General features: G+C 43.9%; 1 protein-coding gene across 2 annotated transcripts in view; it reads left to right on the forward strand.

Annotated features, from left to right (window-relative positions):
* The window catches only part of MYO5C (myosin VC), a 119,107-nt gene that overhangs the window by 31,771 nt on the left and 68,506 nt on the right, over nucleotides 1-18,830 (forward strand). For both annotated transcript variants that reach the window (XM_007528823.3, XM_060187586.1), the window contains 4 exons: nucleotides 2,520-2,626; nucleotides 4,718-4,983; nucleotides 13,179-13,260; nucleotides 14,838-14,978. In XM_007528823.3, coding sequence (XP_007528885.1) covers nucleotides 2,520-2,626; nucleotides 4,718-4,983; nucleotides 13,179-13,260; nucleotides 14,838-14,978 — 596 coding nt within the window. The remainder of the gene's footprint in view (nucleotides 1-2,519; nucleotides 2,627-4,717; nucleotides 4,984-13,178; nucleotides 13,261-14,837; nucleotides 14,979-18,830) is intronic.

Genomic DNA, 18,830 nt, shown 5'->3' on the forward strand with positions numbered 1-18,830 from the left:
GGTCTATATACACAGTGGAATACTACTTAGGTATTAAAAGTGTTGAATTCACCTTCTTTACCCCATCATGGATGGAGCTTGAAGGAATCATGTTAAGTGAGATAAGTCAGAAACAAAAGGATGAATTTGAGATGATCTCACTCATAGACAAAAGTTGAAAAACAAGATCAGAAGGGAAAATGCTAAGCAGAACTTGGACTGGACTTGGTGTATTGCACCAAAGTAAAAGACTCTGGGGAGGGCTGGGTGGTAGTGCGGCAAGTTAATCGCACATGATGCAAAGCACAAGGACCGGCTTAAGGATCCTGGTTCGAGCTCCCAGCTCCCCACCTACAGGGGTCACTTCACAGGTCACCAGCAGGTCTGCAGGTGTCTATCTTTCTCTCCCCTTCTCTGTCTTCCCCTCCACTCTCCATTTCTCTCTGTCCTATCCAACAACAACAACATCAACAACAACAATAACTAAAACAACAATAAAAACAACAAGGGCAACAAAAAGGAAATAAATAAAAAGAAAAAAAGAAAAAAAAAACCAAAACAAACAAACAAAAAAATATATTTAAAAAAAGAAAAAGAATTTGAAAGATTTCCCAGAGTTGGCATTTGAAAATAAAGATGTCAGAGAGAGAACAGCCTGGTGTCCTATCCTCAAAGGCAGGCATAGCTAATGCCTTATCAAGATAGCTTACTAGGCTACACCTTTGTTCTGTCTCTAAAGAGAGGCCTGGGAGCTAGCATACTACCGGAAGCATTTCCCATTCACTAACAGCAACAGAAAACATGAGACACACTTAAACTGCAGTGAAACAAGGCTTACTTGTGAAGGAGTCAATTACAGAGATACATATGTGTCTACAGGAGTTGTGACAGGCAGTGGGAACTGAGGGTAGCAGTGGAGCTGCTCATGCCTCTTCCACCTGGCAGAGGGATGCTATGGAGCCCTGTAGGGGAGCTTGGGGCAGTCAGTGCCTCCACTGAAGCTTCCTGCCTCTCAGTAACACAGATGGCCTGAGGCATCTTGTTGTGGAAGGAACAAGGGGTTATTGCCCCAGATTTCTTCATCCTCTCTGATATCCTCCATGTCCCCAGTTGGTCACAGCCAGTCAAGGGCTCAGAGGGCAGGAGAGTCCCTGGTCTGTCTCCCGGGAAGAGGAAGAAGGGTGCAGTGTCACAAGGGCAAATGGAATCCTCTAGCACCTGGAGCAAAAAGGAATAGGATAGTGATCCACCTTGGAGACACTAATATAAAGACACTTGCCACCGTATTGCTAGCACTAACAGGCATCTTCCAGTTAGTAAGCCTCCTTGACTGTCAGCTGAACCAGGGTGCATCAGCAGCCAGCAGACATTGTCTGACTCGCAGAACTAGCCAGCAACATCCTCCCAGATGGATCTTAGAGCCATCTTGTCCTCTTCACGCCCACCTCCTACCCCCCTTAAAAACAATGGCAACTGCAAATTAAACATCTGATCCATGTCATTTGCCCATGGATTTTAGTGTAAATGCCCCCTTACACCCCAGTTGGTCACAGCCAGTCGAGGGCTCAGAGGGCAGGAGAGTCCCTGGTCTGTCTCCTGGGAAGATGAAGAAGGGTGCAGTGCTGCAAGGGCAAATGGAATCCTCTAGCACCTGGAGCAAAAAGGAACAGGAAAAAGCCTATAGCCCCCCCCCCCCCACCTCCCCTGGGGCCTTTGGTTCCTTTAGCCATTGACCTCTATTCATCATAAGCCTCTTTAAGCAAGTGAAGCTTTTTCTTTCTGTATCCAAGTCTCTGCTTTCTTTTTTTTTTCCCTCTGTCATCCTATTAAAAAAAAAACACCAATAAAAATTTTAAGCATGGGAGTCAGGCGGTAGTGCAACGGATTAAGTGTGCATGGTGCAAAGCTCAAGAACCTACTAAGGATCGCGGTTCAAGCCCCCAGCTCCCCACCAGCAGGGAGTCGCTTCACAAGCAGTGAAGTAAGTCTACAGATGTCTGTATTTCTCTCCCTCTCTCTGTCTTCCCCTCCTCTCTCCATTTCTCTCTGTCCTGCCCAACAAAAACTATATAAATAACAATAATAACTACAACAGTGATAAAAAAAAAAAAAAAACACAAGGGCAACAAAAAGGAAAAAAAAATAGCTTCCAGGAGCAGTGGATTCATGGTGCAGGCACCGAGCCCCAGCAATAACCATGGAGGCAAAAACCAAAAAAATTAAGCATATAGACTGAATGAGAATTGATGCTCCCAGGAATCTGCCATGAACCAGTTATTTAGATACTAGTTTCCTAGCCATCTCTTAGCAATCGTGGCGGAAAGGGAAGCCAGTGCATCATCAGACTCTTACTGTTGTGGACACAAGTCAAACTCACAAAGCAGTGAACCTGGTTTTCCAGGGCTCCACTCTACACTCCCAGCTTTTGCCACTGGTAAGACTACCAGAGTGCCTCAAAAGAAGTTGGGCACCTATATTATTTGTGAGTAAGCAAGAGAAGGAATGCAGTACTCCTAACTTGAGCAAACTTTTGTTCTCAGGCTTCAAGAAGGATTTCCAGATGGATGTTTTTACAGTCCTGGCAGCCATCCTACACCTGGGCAATGTGCAGATCATGACCATGGGCAACGAGAGATCTTCAATCAGTGTAAGAGGCGTGTGGATCTTTCTCTCCTTGTGACTGGAGGAGTCTCAGTAGAATGTCTCCTATTTGTCCTGTCCCTCGGTTGAGCACTGGGCATAGCCAGGCCACTGGGGAGACCTGTTTAACAGGAACAAGGAAGCAAGTATTTCCAGTGGTTGCCTTCAGAGAATTAGCTCTCTCCCTTTTGCAATGGTAGAGGAAAGGGAATGTGTCCTCTAGATGATTTCCATTTATTCAGCAAGTGCTTATTTATTTATTTTAGATTTACTTATTTGAGGGGGGATGAAAGGGAGAGGGAGGAGAGAGAGAGAGAGAGAGAGACTGAGTGAACCAGAGTATTACTCTGATTCAAACTCATATATATAATTCCAGGAGTCAAACTGAGGACCTCATGCTTGAGGGTTTAAGACTTAACCCATTGTGCCACCTCTCAGGGCAATCAGCAAGTGTTTGTTGAGTACCTACTTGTTTCAGGGGCTTGTGTAGGGAAAAAGTAGTAAACAAAAACAGAGTCCTTCCTAGAGCTGATGATCTGGGGAAAGAAACTAAAGTGGGGGGCTGCAAATAAACTCTGGAACTGGGTATGGGTGGAGACTGTTTAGAGAGGAACATAAAGTCAAGTATGGGTGTGGTGAGGTGGTGTTGGATGGGGAGGGGCAGTCAGGAAAAACTGTTTTCTGAATGGTGGTAGCAGACAGAGGCCTGAGGTTCCAAGGTAATGAATCTTTCCTCAGCAGGGGTGGAGAGAGATATCCCAAAGCTGAGGGAACAGTAAGTACAGTGGCCCAGGACCCTCAGACAGGTGTTATCTGAGAAATAGCAATGACAAAGTGTATTAAGAAAGAGCAGGGGAAGACCTGGAGATAAGGCTAGAAACTGTGTGTGGTGGTGGAGGGATGGTGATACCCAGACCTACAGAAAAGCCCTGACCCCATAGAATGGCACAAGGTGATTGGAATACATATCTGGGTAGGTAGGCTAGGTGTAATGCAAAGGGAAGACAAAGGGACTAAAACTGTGTCCGCATGCACTGGGAAGCAAGGACTTTTTTAAAAATGTATTTATTTATAAAATGGAAACACTGACAAGACCATAGGATAAGAGGAGTACAATTACCACCACCAGAGCTCTGTATCCCATCCCTTCCCCTGATAGCTTTCCTATTCTTTTTCCCTCTGGGAGTATGGACCCAGGGTCATTATGGGGTGCAGAAGGTGGAAGGTCTGGCTTCTGTAATTGCTTCCTTGCTGAACATGGATGTTAACAGCTCAATCCACACTCCTAGCTTGTCTCTCTCTTTCCCTAGTGGGGCAAGGCTCTGAGGAAGCAGAGCTCCAGGACACATTGGTGGGGTGATCTGTCCAAGGAAATCCTGTTGGCATCATGGTAGCTAGCATCTAGAACATGGTGGCTGAAAAAGAGTTAACATATAAAGCCATACAAATTGTTGATTAATCATGAAGGCTAGAATACTGCAGATGAAGATTTGGAGTCTCCATTTGGAAACAGCTAGCAGGTCTATTTTAGTAATATTCCAAAGGGCCCATGACTTTATTAGTTTTTGCCTGAGCCTGACATCTGATATGCAGGTGGATCCAAGTTACTGTCTGGGGAGATGATGTCATGGCTGGAAAAAAGGGCTAGAAAGCTGAATCAGGGAAGAAAGTAGCTCCCAAATACGGGAAAAGTATATAAATATTGTTGACTGTATGTAAACCCCATGAATTTGCTCTGGGGCCCATATTCAGTAGAGGAGCCTATGGAAAGGAAGGACTTCTTGTCTGCTAACATTCTCTGGCCAGAATGAAGCCTTGAGATCTTTCTCCTCAGACTTCCCTATCAAACAGCCTGAGGAGCAAACCCACTTGATCCCCCTGAAATAGTGGTGCCCTGCCAGTTAGCAGGCTCATGGCCACTGTGTGCCCTGCCACTTTCCTCCCGGGTCTCATTGTCCCACAAAGTCTGGCAATCCTCATGTCAGCCCATACAATCTGTCACAATGACCCAAATGGAAGTACACAAGCTCAGGCTGAGAGGGGTAGTGCTGGTATAGACAGCCCAGTGTCCCTGATGACACCTGTCTTGTTCTTGAAGGAGGATGACAGCCACCTGCAAGTGTTCTGTGAGCTCCTGGGCCTGGAGGTGGGTAAAGTGGCTCAGTGGCTATGCAATCGCAAAATCATCACAGCCTCTGAGACAGTGATAAAACCCATGGCCAAACCCCAGGCTGTCAATGCCCGGGATGCCCTGGCCAAGAAGATCTACACACACCTGTTTGACTTCATCGTGGAGAGAATTAACCAAGCCCTGCGGTTCTCAGGCAAGCAGCACACTTTTATTGGTGTTTTGGACATTTACGGGTAAGCATCTCTTCATTGAGCCTGTCTTTTTGAAATGATAGTAAAATGTCAGACACTCATGATCTTTCATCCTCTTGTTCTGTCTTCTGTTTTGTGTCTCATATGATTAGAAAGATGGTGCTCTCTGTAGAGAGGAAAAGTACACTGTGCTGGGCTACACACCTTTTATTTATGTAGAGTATATTAAATAAATGCTAAATAATCTCTAGCATTGCAAATGCCCTGATGATGATCTGGTTCTTTCTCTCTTCTCATTCTCACAAATAAATGAATCTTTAAGAAAAAGTAAATAATAAATAAATGTAAATTAATAATGGCCAATATAAAGAGCTTACTCTAGTGCTGGCTACCATGGCGGTTTCCATGAATTTTCTCACGCTGTCCTCAAAGAACCATACAATCAGCCTTATTTTTGGAGATGAAACAAACAAGGCTTAGACTCAACAATTTCCTTCTGGTTGTCTTGCTAGTGGAGGGAGTGGAGTATGAAGCGGTGACTCATACTGATTATAGTGCATGAATCTCAGGTCCTTGAATTATGAATACTAGTCACTGAGGTTCAGCACTGAATGAGAGGGAGACTCAAGTCAGGTCTTTTATTTATTTTTTTATTATCTTTATTTATTGGATAGAGACAGCCAGAAATTGAGAGGAAGCGGGAGATAGGGAGAAAGACAGACACTTGCAGCTCTGCTTCACCACTTGTGAAGCTCCCCCTAAAGGTGGGGACTGGGGGCTTGAACTTGGGTCCTTAACTCACAGTAGCATGCATGTGCGTTCAACCAGGTGTACCACCACCTGGCCCCAAGCCAGGTCTTTTATCATACAGCCTCTTCACACATCAGTTCTCTCCATTTTCTTTTTTTTTTTTAAATTTTTTATTTAAGAAAGGATTAATGAACAAAAACATAAGGTAGGAGGGGTACAACTCCACACAATTACCACCACCCAATCTCTATATCCCACCCCCTCCCCTGATAGCTTTCCCATTCTCTAGCCCTCTGGGAGCATGGACTCAGGGTCATTGTGGGTTGCAGAAGGTAGAAGGTCTGGCTTCTGTAATTGCTTCCCCGCTGAACATGGGCGTTGACTGGTCGGTCCATACTCCCAGTCTGCCTCTCTCTTTCCCTAGTAAGGTGTGTCTCTGGGGAAGCTGAGCTCCAGGACACATTGGTGGGGTCTTCAATCCAGGGAAGCCTGGCCAGCATCCTGGTGGCATCTGGAACTTGGTGATTGAAAAGAGAGTTAACATACGAAGCCAAACAATTTGTTGAGCAATCATGGATCCCAAGCTTGGAATAGTGGAGAGGAAGTGTTAGGGAGGTACTCACTGCAAACTCTAGTGTACTTCTGCTTTCAGGTATATATTTTGCAGTAGTTTATGGATACGTGTGCACATAAGCTCTCTCTCACAGAAACTGGTGTATATCTAGGTTATGGGACTTTGTTAGAAAGTGAACCACCTGAGATGAAATTAGAGTGTACTATAAAAGGAAAGGTAGTTCTCTCCATTTTCTACTGGAGTCGTTTTTCTCTACTGGTGTCGTGTTCTTTCTTCTTTGTTTAGACCTGCTTTTCCTCTCTTTTTATTGTTTGTTTGTTTCTTTTTCTTTTTTTTTAAGATTTATATGTTTTATTTATGAGAGAAAATAAGAGTGTCAATCTGGAACAGACAATGCCAGAGATCAAATTCATGCTTAAGAGCCCAGTCTTTTATTCACTGGATCGCCTCCAAGTCACAACATTTCTTTTCAAAACACCACCCAAGATCAAATTCAGGTTTAAAAAATGCATGGAAAAAAAATGCTCTCAGACTGAAAGACACTTACTGAATATAGAATGATTAATGCCAGGCTTGTGTTTGTTAACTTGTTTTACAACCCCTACCCTGTCTGCCCTCCCACTTCTAGGCCCAGCACTGCTTTGTCAGTGGAAAAGGGACAGACTGTCCCATGCAGAGCACCTAACAGCACTCTACCCAGGTCAGGTAGTGTTCTTCTGTCTGTGAAGCTGCTTGAACTTCCCTCCCCACACAGAGAGAGGCGACTCTGTTGGTGTTTGCTGGGAGCAGTTGGCAGGGGGGAGTAGAAGTGCTCCACCAATGCTGGTGAACTTGCCCCAGCTAGAGAGAAAGGACTTTAGTTTTGAGTGTAAGTCAGAGCCTCAAGGGAGTTACTTTGTTTAATTTAGGCTTAAGTTAATACACATGACTACTAATTAATAGTCTATATGTCAACAACTCTATGGTGCACTTTATTTGCTGGCATCATCTAGTAAATAATTTACCTGTCCTTATTCTAAAAATGGAGACCTTTAGGGCTGGCAAAATAACTCATCTGTTAGCATGCCTGTTTTGTGACCAAAGGTCAAATCCAGCCCCAACATACTAGGTGAAACTTTCTTTTTATGTCTCTGTCTCTCTCTCTCTCCCCCCACCCTCTGTAAAAAAGTCAGCATGGAGAACTAAAACCCTGGAGAAAGAGAGAGAGAGAGAGAGAGATTCAAACAGCCAGTAAAAGCTTGAGTAGACTTTTTATTTTTAATTTTTATTTACAAAAAGAAAACACTGACAAAAACCATAGGATAAGAGAGGTACAACTTCACACAATTCCCACCACCAAAACTCTGTATCCCATCCCCTCCCCTGATAGCTTTTCTATTCTTTATCCCTCTGGGAGTATGGACCCAGGGTCATTGCAGGATGCAGAAGGTGGAAGGTCTGGCTTCTGAATTGCTTCCCTGCTGAACATAGGCATCCATACTCCCAGGCTGCCATTCTCGTTCCCTAGTGTGGTGTCTCTCTGGGGAAGCAGAGCTTCAGGACACATTGGTGGGGTCATCTGTCAAGAGAAGTCAGGTTGGCATCATGGTAGCATCTGGATCCTTGTGGCTGAAAAAAGAGTTAACATATAAAGCCAAACCAATTGTTGACTAAATATGAACCTAAAGGTATAGACTTTTTTTTTTAAGAAATAGTCCTGAGGTCAAGAAGGTAGCTCAGTAGATCATTAGAACACATGCTATGCAAGAGGCCCTGGATTGGGTTACTTGCATTGTGTGTGGTCAAGCAGTATTCTGTACTCTCTTTTTCACACAGACACAATATTAAATGAAAGAATAAATGAGTGAACATACAGATCTTTTTAAAACAACTGTCTCTTTAATTATGGTAGATATAAAGGGTTATTACAATTTTATTTGTAGTTTTATTAGTTAATTAGGAGGGCAAGGGGGTGAATATGCCAGAGCATCATTGTGGTACATATGATGCCAAGACTCTTAACTCAGGACCTGATGCTTAAGAGTCCAGTGCTTTACCTCAGACCACAGGATTGTTATGGGCTATTACGATTTTCTTTATTTTTACTTTGCTATTTAAAAAAATTTCTTTAAAATAAGCTGCTCCAGGGGCCAGGCGGTGGCACACCTGGTTAAGCACTTACATTATAGTGCGCAAGAACTTGGGTTCAAGTCCCTGGTCCTCTCCTGCAAGGGGAAAGCTTCACAAGTGGTGAAGCAGGGCTACAGGAATCTTTGTCTCTCTCCTCCTCTATCTCCTTCTCCCCTCTCAATTTCTCTCTGTCTCTATCCAATAATAAATAAAAATATAAAAAATAGATTCCATTTAAAAAATAATAATAAGCTGCCCCTTAAGAGAATATTAATTTGTGACCTGGGAGGTGGCATAATGGATAGAGTATTGTACTCACAGGCATGAGGTTCCGGGTTTGATCCCCAGCATCTCGTGTGCCAGAGCGATGTTCTGGCTGTCTCTCTAATAAATAAATACACATTGCAAAGACTATGCTAGGTCACACACCCAAGATATATTTATGCTCCATGCACTGTGTTAGGTGTGGTTGGTCAACAGAATAAATGTATGACCCCTGTCCTCTTGGACTTAAACACTGATGGGGGGACAGGCAGATGGCAGCTGATTAGAGGTTGGAATGACTTCTGGGGGGAGACTCTGTGACTTGTGAAGTGGAAGCTGAGAGGTGGGGAAAGGTCAGGACAATGGCAGGCAGGCCTCAGCTCCACCAGCCTGGAGACCACAGTAATAGGGATTTGCATTCTTTGGCTCAGTGGGTAAAAACTGAGACAGAAGTAGTTTTAAACATGCAATAGCATGTTTTGAATTTTAATGTCAACAGTGAAATTCCCCCTTAGGCAATATTCAGAGTCACATGCTGCTACCCATGAATGAATGGCATCCCCCCCTCCTCTGGAGATAGTACAATTGCCTTGGATAATGCCTTCCTACTTCTCACCATCATGCCCAGTTCTATTTTATCTTAAAAGGTTTATTTGTAGGACCGGTGAAATTAGCTTATTTGAATAATGTGTTACTTTACCATGTACACAACCTAGGTTCAAGCCTGTCCACCACTGCATTGAAGAAAGTTTCACTATTGTGGCCTCTTTCACTCTTTCTCTATCTCTGCCTTCTCTGTCAAAAAAACAAAAAGAAAGAAAGAAAAAAGAGAGCAAGGGAAAAGAAAATAATTTATTAATGAGAGACAGCAGGAAAGAGAGAACCAGAACATCATTCTGTAACATGCAATGCCTGGAATTGAACATGGAACTTCATGCTTGGGAACCCAGCACTCTAGCCATTGTGCCACCTTCCAGGCCACAAACATGATCTCTTCCTTTTTATTTTTAATTTTTATTTATAAAATGGAAGTATTAACAAGACCAGAGGATAAGAGGGGTACATTTCCACACAACTCCCATCCCCAGAGCTCCGTATCCAATCCCCTCCTCTGATAGTCTCCCTGTTCTTTAACCCTCTGGGAGCATGGACCCAGAATCATTATGGGATGCAGACGTGGAAGGTCTGGCTTCTGTGCTGAACAAGCATGATCTCTTCTAAATGAGCTCTCCTCCATATGTACCTGGCAACTAGAGAAAATTAAGTTCAGTTGGGTTTGAAAACAGGCCGTCTCTAAGTCACCATCATTGAAAGAAATTAGAATGACAGCTGTGAGCTTTGAAGCTTAGCTCAGTGATGTGAAGGGTGTGGTCCCCCCCATACCACCCCTTCAGTCAGGTGTTTTTGTTCCCTGGACTCAGAGTTGCTAAGGCCTGGGGCTGAGAGTCAGCAGAACCTTGAAAATAAATACTTTAGAAACCAGTGTGTGACCCTGAGAAAGCCCCACCTTCCAGCTGATGAAAGTTGTTATTACTGACATATTTCTGACATCTTAAGTAAAAAAAAAAAAAAAAAATTAGAACTTTCCATGGACTTTTAAACTTTATCCTGGTTTTCTTTTTTTTTTTTCTCTCTCTTGGTAGGAGAGGGAAGCTTGACAGGAGGACATGAAAGTAATGCAAGTAATCATTTGATGTTTGACAGTCTTTCTTTCCCCCTCTCTTCAGGGTTTTATCTCCTGGACTTAGTGCCCTTCCTTTCCACCACTGCCATTTTCTTCCTTTTTTTTTTTCAATTTTTAAAAAATTTTACTTATAAAATTGAAATATTGACAAGACCATAGGATAAGAGGGCTACAATTCCACACAGTTCCCACCACCAGAACTCTATATCCCATCCCATCCCCTGATAGCTTTCCTATTCTTTATCCCTCTGGAAGTATGGACCCAGGGTCATTATGGAGTGCAGAAGATGGAAGGTCTGGCTTCTGTAATTGCTTCCCCGCTGAACATGGCCATTGACAGGAAAATCCATACTCCCAGCCTGTCTCTCTCCTTCCCTAGTGAGGCAGGGCTCTGGGGAGGTGAGGCTCTAGGACATATTGGTGGGGTCGTCTGTCTAGGGAAGTTCAGTTGGCATCATGGTAGCATCCGGAACCTGGTGGCTGAAAAAGAGTTAAGATATAAAGAAGAAAAAATTGTTGACTAATCATGAACCTAAAGGCAAGAATATTGCAGATGAAGATTTGGGGTCTACATTTTGGAAAAAGCTAGTGGGTCTATTTTAGGTACATTCCAAGGGACCCATGACCCTACTAATTTTTGCCTGATCCTGACAGCTCATTTGCAGGTGACCTAAGTTATTGTCTGGGGAGATAGTGTCATAGTTGGAAATCTTTCTTTTTCTTATAGAGACAGAGAGAAATAAAAGGGAGAGAGAAGAAAAGCAGAGAGACTTGAAGTATTGCTCCACCTCTCATAAAGTCTCTCCCCTGTAGATGGGGACCTGTGGCATAAGCTCAGGTCTTTGTTGCCTGGTACCTCACCATCCAACCCCTGATGTTTGGCATCCTGTCGCTACTGGAGAAAGCCCTCCCTTTGGCCCCAGCTGTGGTGTCCAGAACACAGTGAAGCCCTTTGGACTCCTCCCCAATCCCAGGTCTGGCTCAGGTCCCTCTGCAATGCCTAAGTGGTCACTAGCCTCTGGACCAACCATGACACATGTGAATTGAGGTTGTCAAAGCTATATGGGTTCTGTCCCTACTCTGAATCATTCTGTGGCTATGCACAGGACAGTTCAAGCCCCAGATTTGCCAAGGCATTCTGAACTGAGCCAAACTGACTCCACCAAGTAAGACCCACAGGGAACCCACAGCGGCAATCAGCAGGAACTTCTTAGGAAGAGCACATTTGGGAGCCAAGAGTTGGGAACCCAGGGGTCAAATTGATGACTTGTAGACTGTCTCTGTAATGATCAGCATTTCCTTTGACTTCATGTGTGTAACTAGAGGGGTTACAGAAGCCCCCACCTCCAGTGGTGTTATGGTGAGGTGAGGTGAGGTGAGGTGAGGTGAGGTGAGGTGAGGTGAGGTGAGGTGAGGTGAGGTGAGATGCAGTAGAGCACTAGGAACAATTTCTAGTTTTGTCCAACCCATGGCATGTTCTCTTTTTCATCTGATATTTTCTTTTCTCCCCCCTTCTTTTATTTTTTTCATTTAAGTTTGTTATTATTATTTTTGCCTCCAGGGTTGTTATCACTGGGGCTCTATGCCTGCACAAAGACTCCACTCTCTCAGTAGCCATTTTTCTCTTGATAGAGAAAGAGGCAAAGATAGAGAGGAGAGAGACCTGAAACTTTGTCATCTGCAATGATCCACCTCTCACAAGTCCTCACGTCCTCTAAAGCTGAGGACTGAGGGCTTAAACTTAGCCTTCAAACCAGGGTCCTCATGCATGCTAATGTACATGCCCTACCTGGTGCTCTGCCACCTGGCCTTTGTTTATTTAGTTAGTTAAGAGAGAGGGAGAGAGCATCATTCTGACACATGTGATCCGAGGGATTGAACTGCACTATCTCTTGGGCCACTTCTCTTTATTTTGACTGAACTAACATTCGTTGATAGTATAAAATAATAATGGTAATATTACAGGTATTCACACCTGTATATTTGTGTATGAATCACCACCCCTACCCCATAATTTACACTAAAGACTTCCCTGCCCAAACCCCAGTCCCCCTCCACATTTCTTCTGATAACCAGCATAGTTCTCACAGCCATAACTTTTTCATTAATGTGAGAGTCAGTCTGATGACACTAATTACATTTGCAAATTTGTTGGTTTTAGTTATCTGTATTCCGACTGGAGGCAAAAATCATAATAAGCCATCTGAGAGTGATCTGTCACTACTTAGTACAGTCATCACCAATTCCATCTAATTTTGTCCTAAAAGATGCAGTGTCATCCTTTGTGTGGCAGAATTGTTTCTATACCCGGCCACTTAGTGTGCATTTAGTGAGTCTATACTTTGGCTTTTGTGAATAATATAAGTATGAAGGTAGGACTGAATAGGATTATTACTGTAGTCATAGTTTTCATGTTCTCCAGGTAAATGTCTGGGTTAGGGCCCCCAGTCCCTACCTGCAGGATGGAAGCTTCATGAGCCATGGAACAATGCTACAAGTGTTTCTCCTTCTCTCTCTCGTCCCGTCTCCCCCCCCTCTCTTCCTCTCTTGTTCTGTTTCAATCTGTTGCTCACCTTCTATTAAAAAAAAAAAAAAAAGGCCCATCGGCACAGTGAAGCTGTATAGGCTCTGAGCCCCAGCGATAATGTTGGTGGAAAAAAGTGTACTTAAAAACATGTAGAAACCAAACAAATAGGGGAGTCGGGCTGTAGCACAGCGGGTTAAGCGCAGGTGGCGCAAAGTGCAAGGACTGGCATAAGAAACCAAACAAATGGAAGGTTGTCAAAGCAGTCAATATGTAAACACACGGGTATGTTCCTTAAGTTTCCTTTTTAACTTGTTTAAACTGTATTTCAGATTTGAAACCTTCGATGTGAACAGTTTTGAACAGTTTTGCATCAATTATGCTAACGAAAAGCTGCAGCAGCAATTTAACCTGGTAGGTGACTGTTTTGCCTTCTCCCAGACTGTTCTGCTCCTGTGTGTCTGTGAACTTAGAGGAAGGCCAGCCTCATCCCTCTTCAGATCTGTGTTGTTCTCCTACCTCATTCATTCCCCAGGAAAGAAGCTAAATCTGGTCCAGTGCTCCCTCTACTGTCTGTCTCATGGGATGACACCTTCCAACCTCATGGTTCATCTTTTTAAACCATCTGCAAACTTTTCCAATTTAGTTCATGTCTGACTGTGCGTGGATACCAGCCTCTTTGGCAAGCAGGCCACGTGGTTTCATTACCTGATGGCTCCATTCCTCACAGGTTTTCATATCTGCTGCCTCCTCCAGCATCACTCACCTGCTACCATCCCTTCTCCACTCCTCATCCTGTTGAGCAGATGTGCTTACCTTTTCAGCTTCTCCCACTCAAGCCCTAGGCAAAAAGAAAGTTTGACATCATGAAGAACACAAGCATTTGCTTAGAAAAAAAAAAAACTTGATTTGATTCTTAGCGTTTCTTTCTTTTTTATCTCTTTCTTTCTTCCCTTTCTTTATCCCTTCCTTCCTGCTCTTGTTCCTCTTCTACTTCTATTTTCTGCGAGTTATTTTCCTCATCTTCCCTCCTCCCTTCTCATACTTCCTTCCTTCTCTTTCCTCCTTTTCCTTCCTCTCCCTCTACCCTGCACCTTTTCTTCATTTTTTGGTCACTTTATTGTTACAGCTCCAGGACAACTTTTTCAGATTAAAAAAAAAATCTTAGAGAATTCATCAGTACTTCTGTCTGTGCCTGGGCTTTTATTCTTATGAAGATTTTGATTATTGATTCAATTTTGATGGTAGTGAATATATATATATATATATCAGAAAACTTCCCAACCTGAGCAATGTTAAAAATATAGAAATACAGGGCTGGAAAGGTAGCATAATGGTTATGCAAAAACACCTTGCTTGAGGTTCTAAAGTCCTTGGTTCAGTCTCCAGAACCACTATCAGCCAGGGCTGAGCAGTGCTCTCATCTCTCATATCCCCCCCCCTCCTACTACTACTATTACTACTTCATGTTATTCCCACTGGGATTTTCCTGTGAAGGTTTTCTCCTCACTCCTGCCCCTACCACTACAGCCAGGATAAGCCCAAGTCAGTCCTCTATGAAACCTCCCTAACACTCTTACTGTCAAACAAGTAGAGAACCAAGGTCTCCACATTGTTCGCTCCTTATACAGACACAGCACCCAGCATTCTCAATCAGGCTGGTTTCCAGCCAGCCAGAAGGACAGGCTCTAGCAGATGTTGGTAGTGGTCATGAACAGTGAGGAGCTCCAGAGTCACCCTGATAATGTAAGGTACTAGAGGTGACAGGATATGGGGACCCACTCAGATCTGGCAGGAGAGTAACAGCCTTACTAGGAACTCAGGACATTAATTCTGGTAGGTAAGGAGGGTCTGCTATAAACATCTTAGGGTCTCCATTAGCTTTGCAAATCTGCCATGGAACTACATTTCCCAAGTGCTCACACATTGCTCTTTGGAAGCACATTTTGATATTTCTCTTTTAATTTCTGTCTTAAATTCTGGATTCCTAGCATGTCTTTAAACTTGAACAAGAAGAGTACATGAAGGAGGACATCCCTTGGACACTGATTGATTTTTATGACAACCAACAAGTTATTGACCTCATTGAAGCCAAAATGGGTATTTTGGAGCTATTGGATGAAGAGTGCTTGGTAATGTTTGTTTGTTTGTTTGTTTGTTTACTTATGAAAGAGAGACCACTGGGGTATCATTTTGCCACATGGGATGCCAGAGATCAAAACTTGGGACCTCATACTTCAAAATTCAGTGCTTTACTCACTGCCCCACCTCCCTGGCCCTGCTTTGAAAAGTAACTGTCTCCAGCTTCTAAGTAGTAACAGATGAACATATGGCAAAGTGGGTTTTTTTAATGTGCACTAAATTCCTGACATGTTTCCAGTTGGTTGGATATTAATGCCAAGGAATGATCCCCATAGGATTGCATAGTCCTCCCCCCTCAGCACATGTCACCCACACTGGGTAATGTAGATGTCCTCTTAGACCACACCCAGCATGGGCAGTCCCTCTGTATATGTGGGGCAGACATGCAAATAGCAAGTGGTCCTATCCACTTAAGGCTAACAAGAATTATGATTCCTTTTACTTCCTGATTCTTGTGAGTCATTCATGAAGAACTTTGATGTTTAGACATAAATGTTCTTTTCTGGAGACTTAACCTGTACAAATAAAGTAAGTTAAATTTTATAGATTTACTGAGGCATTCATCTTCATCTTGGAATTCTCAGTTCCATAGTTCTTTCATATGTCAAGCTTTGTGGTATCCCTTGGGTTTCAGCCTGAGTGGTAAAAGTTGACAGAGCTAGGGGATCATTCTAGACTGATCTACTAGGAGCAGGGCTCTAAGGCCAAGGCAGCCTTTAGAAAACATCTGTAGCTACTGTCCACAAATATGCTCTTAATCAGTGTCATAGGAGAATCATCTACAGTGGGAAGTTTCATGAGTGCTGGCACAATGCTGCAGGTATCTCTCCTTCTCTTCTCCTGTCAAAAAAAAACCTCTGAGAATGTTGGAATCAGGTCAGGCACTAAGCCCCACTGATGATAACCCTGGTGGCAAAAAGAAAGGACAGAATGTGATGAAGTCATTTCGAGTTGTTTGGGCGTTACGTCATATTCACTGAGTAGGAACTGAACTTCAGTAGCTTTAAATCTGCGCTGTATGGGAGGGTGTCTGCTTTGCCATACACATGAATCAAGCTTAAGCCTGGTCTCCACCCCTGTGAACAAAGATGTAGTATTAAGGTGTCTTTGCTTCTGTCTCTCTTCGTCTCTGTGTCTCTGTCTATCTGCAAAAGTTGGCCTGAACAGTGAAATCTTGGCAACAACAACAAAAAACAAAGTAAAATACAATAAACAATGAGTTTTTCAACTGGCTTAGTTCAAGGAGGTACAATCTTAATCAAGGAGGTAATTGTTAATTAGGCAAATAAATAAGAAAAACATTTTCCTGTGGGTGCTGTGGGAAGAAATGTACTTGGGTGTCAGGTTTCTCTCATTCACCTGAGAATAAAGTCATGTTCATGTAATGGCACCCATGCATTTCTTCCCTGAACCTTTAGACTCTGGGGTTTACAGCTATACCATGCCAACACTCCAGACCTCATCTCCTCTTGGAAGCTGAGCCTGGCCAAGCCTGGTTAGTACTTGTTTGGGAGACTTCTTTGGGAAGAAAAATTAACATAGTTCCAGTTTTACAAAACTAACATTCTTCTTTCTCAAGTCATTTTATGACCACTTCCTTTTATGTGGTGTTGGGGTTAAACACAAGGCCACACTCATGTGCTCTGTCACTGAACTCCTTCCCCAGCCCAGTTACTCTTCTTGAGCTCTGGGAAATGAGCCAAAGACTTCACACATGAACGGTATCACCAAGCAGCCTCCTCAAACCTGTTTTTATATTCCATATACTTAAGGAGTCTTCCATCTCTTTTTTTTCTAAGAAGTTTTTTTTAAATCTTTATTTATTGGATAGAGACAGCCAGAAATTGAGAGGGTAGGGGTGGACAGAGAGGGAGAGAAACACAGAGGCACCTGCAGCCCTGTTTCACCACTCTTGAAGCTTTCGCCCCTACAGGTGGAGACCAGGGGCTGGAATCTGGGTCCTTGCACACTGTAACATGTGCACTCATTCGAGTATGCTACTACCTGGTCTTCTGTCTCTTAAGGGGAGAGTAGAAGAGATACACGAAAGAGCCACTCCATCTTCCATGGAGTTTCCCATCCTAGTGTCCATAGTGTTCCCATGTGGGTGCCCAGGACTGAACCCACAAGCCTCATATGGTGTAAGTACCCACTGAGCTATGTGCCTTCCCCTCAACTTAAAAAAAAAAGAGAGGGAGTCGGGTGGTGGCGCAGTGGGTTAAGCGCACGTGGCGCAAAGCGCAGGGACCGGCGTAAGGATCCCGGTTCGAGCCCCCGGCCCCCACCTGCAGGGGAGTCGCTTCACGGGCAGTGAAGCAGGTCTGCAGGTGTCTATCTTTCTCTCCCCTCTCTCTCTGTCTTCCCCTCCTCTCTCCATTTCTCTCTGTCCTATCCAACAACAAAGCAATGTCAACAATGGCAATAATAACCGCAAAGAGGCTGCAACAACTAGGGCAACAAAAAGAGGGAAAAATGGCCCCCAGGAGCGGTGGATTCATGGTGCAGGCACCGAGCCCAACAATAACCCTGGAGGAAAAAAAAAAAGAGAGATAGATCCAAAGCACCACTCCACCATCTATCTATCTGTACACTTCCATTTGTTTCTGTCCTTGATGTTATCATGTGCTGCTGAAGATGAAATCCAGGGTCTCCCTCACAGAAGCCAGGCACACTGCCTGCCGAACCACCTCCCTGATTTGTGAACATTTCCCTATAGTTTATAACGACTTGTTCTCCTAAAAGGGCATTGATATATCTGTTGAGTATATATCTCCAACAGTCAACTAGGCAGCACACTGTAGAGCATAGGACTTGCAAGTACGAGGCCCCAGGTTCAGTATTTATGGCCTCTCATGCCAGAGAGGTGCTGTAGTATCTCTCTCTGTCTTGCTCTCTCTCTCCTCCCTCTCTCTTCTCCTCCTTCTCCCCCCCCCCAATGCTCTTTAAAAATGCAGATCACACCAAAGATTTGTACCACTAATGATGGGTTTATTGCTTTGTTTGTTGAAGATAGAGACAGAGACCACAGCTTCCTTCAATATTGTGGGGGCCAGGTTCAAACCTGGGTCAAGGAAAGCAGTGCATCCTCCAAGTGAGCTATTTCTCAGACCCATAGCAGGTGTAAAAAAAATGCTAATGAGAAAGAAACAGAAAGTGAGAGGGGGAGAGAGAGTATCCAGAGTACTACTGCTCAGCTCTGGCTTATAGTGGTGCTGAGGATTATATCTGGGGCCTGAGAGCCTCAGGTATGAAAGCATCTACTATCTCCCCAGCCCTGGCAGATTTATACCCAGAGCTGCTTAATAAAAACGAACCCCTGGGAATGCATGCCCTGCTGTCCTTGAGGCCTTGGGTTAAGGTCCCAGTATCACATGGCAGGACCATGGACAGAGCTGGGATAAATTCCATGGAAGGAAGAAAGTTGCTGCAGTGTTTTTATTTCTCTCTGTCTCTTCCTCTCGCCTCTCTCTATCAAAAATAAAAGAATAGAAATTGGACTAGGGAGGCTGTGCAACAGTATCACACATGAATGAAGTCCTAAGTTCACTCTCTGGTACTACATAGTAAAGATATACATAAATAATAGAGATTGGGTGGTGCTGTGCCTTGCTGTGCACAAGGACCCAGGTTCAAGCCCCTAGTCCCCCACCTAGAGGGAGAAAACTTCAGAAGTGATGGAACAGGGCTGAAGGTATCTCTCCTTTCTGTCTATCTCTCTGTGTGTCTCAATTCTATCAAAAATAAAAAGAAAGGGGCTGCTGGTGGTGCACCTGGTTGAGCAGACATGTTACAATGCACAAGGACCTGGGTTCAAGTCCCCATCTGCAGGAGGAAAGCTTAGA

Source organism: Erinaceus europaeus, chromosome 3 (assembly GCF_950295315.1).
Source record: "Erinaceus europaeus chromosome 3, mEriEur2.1, whole genome shotgun sequence".
NCBI lineage: Eukaryota > Metazoa > Chordata > Mammalia > Eulipotyphla > Erinaceidae > Erinaceus > Erinaceus europaeus.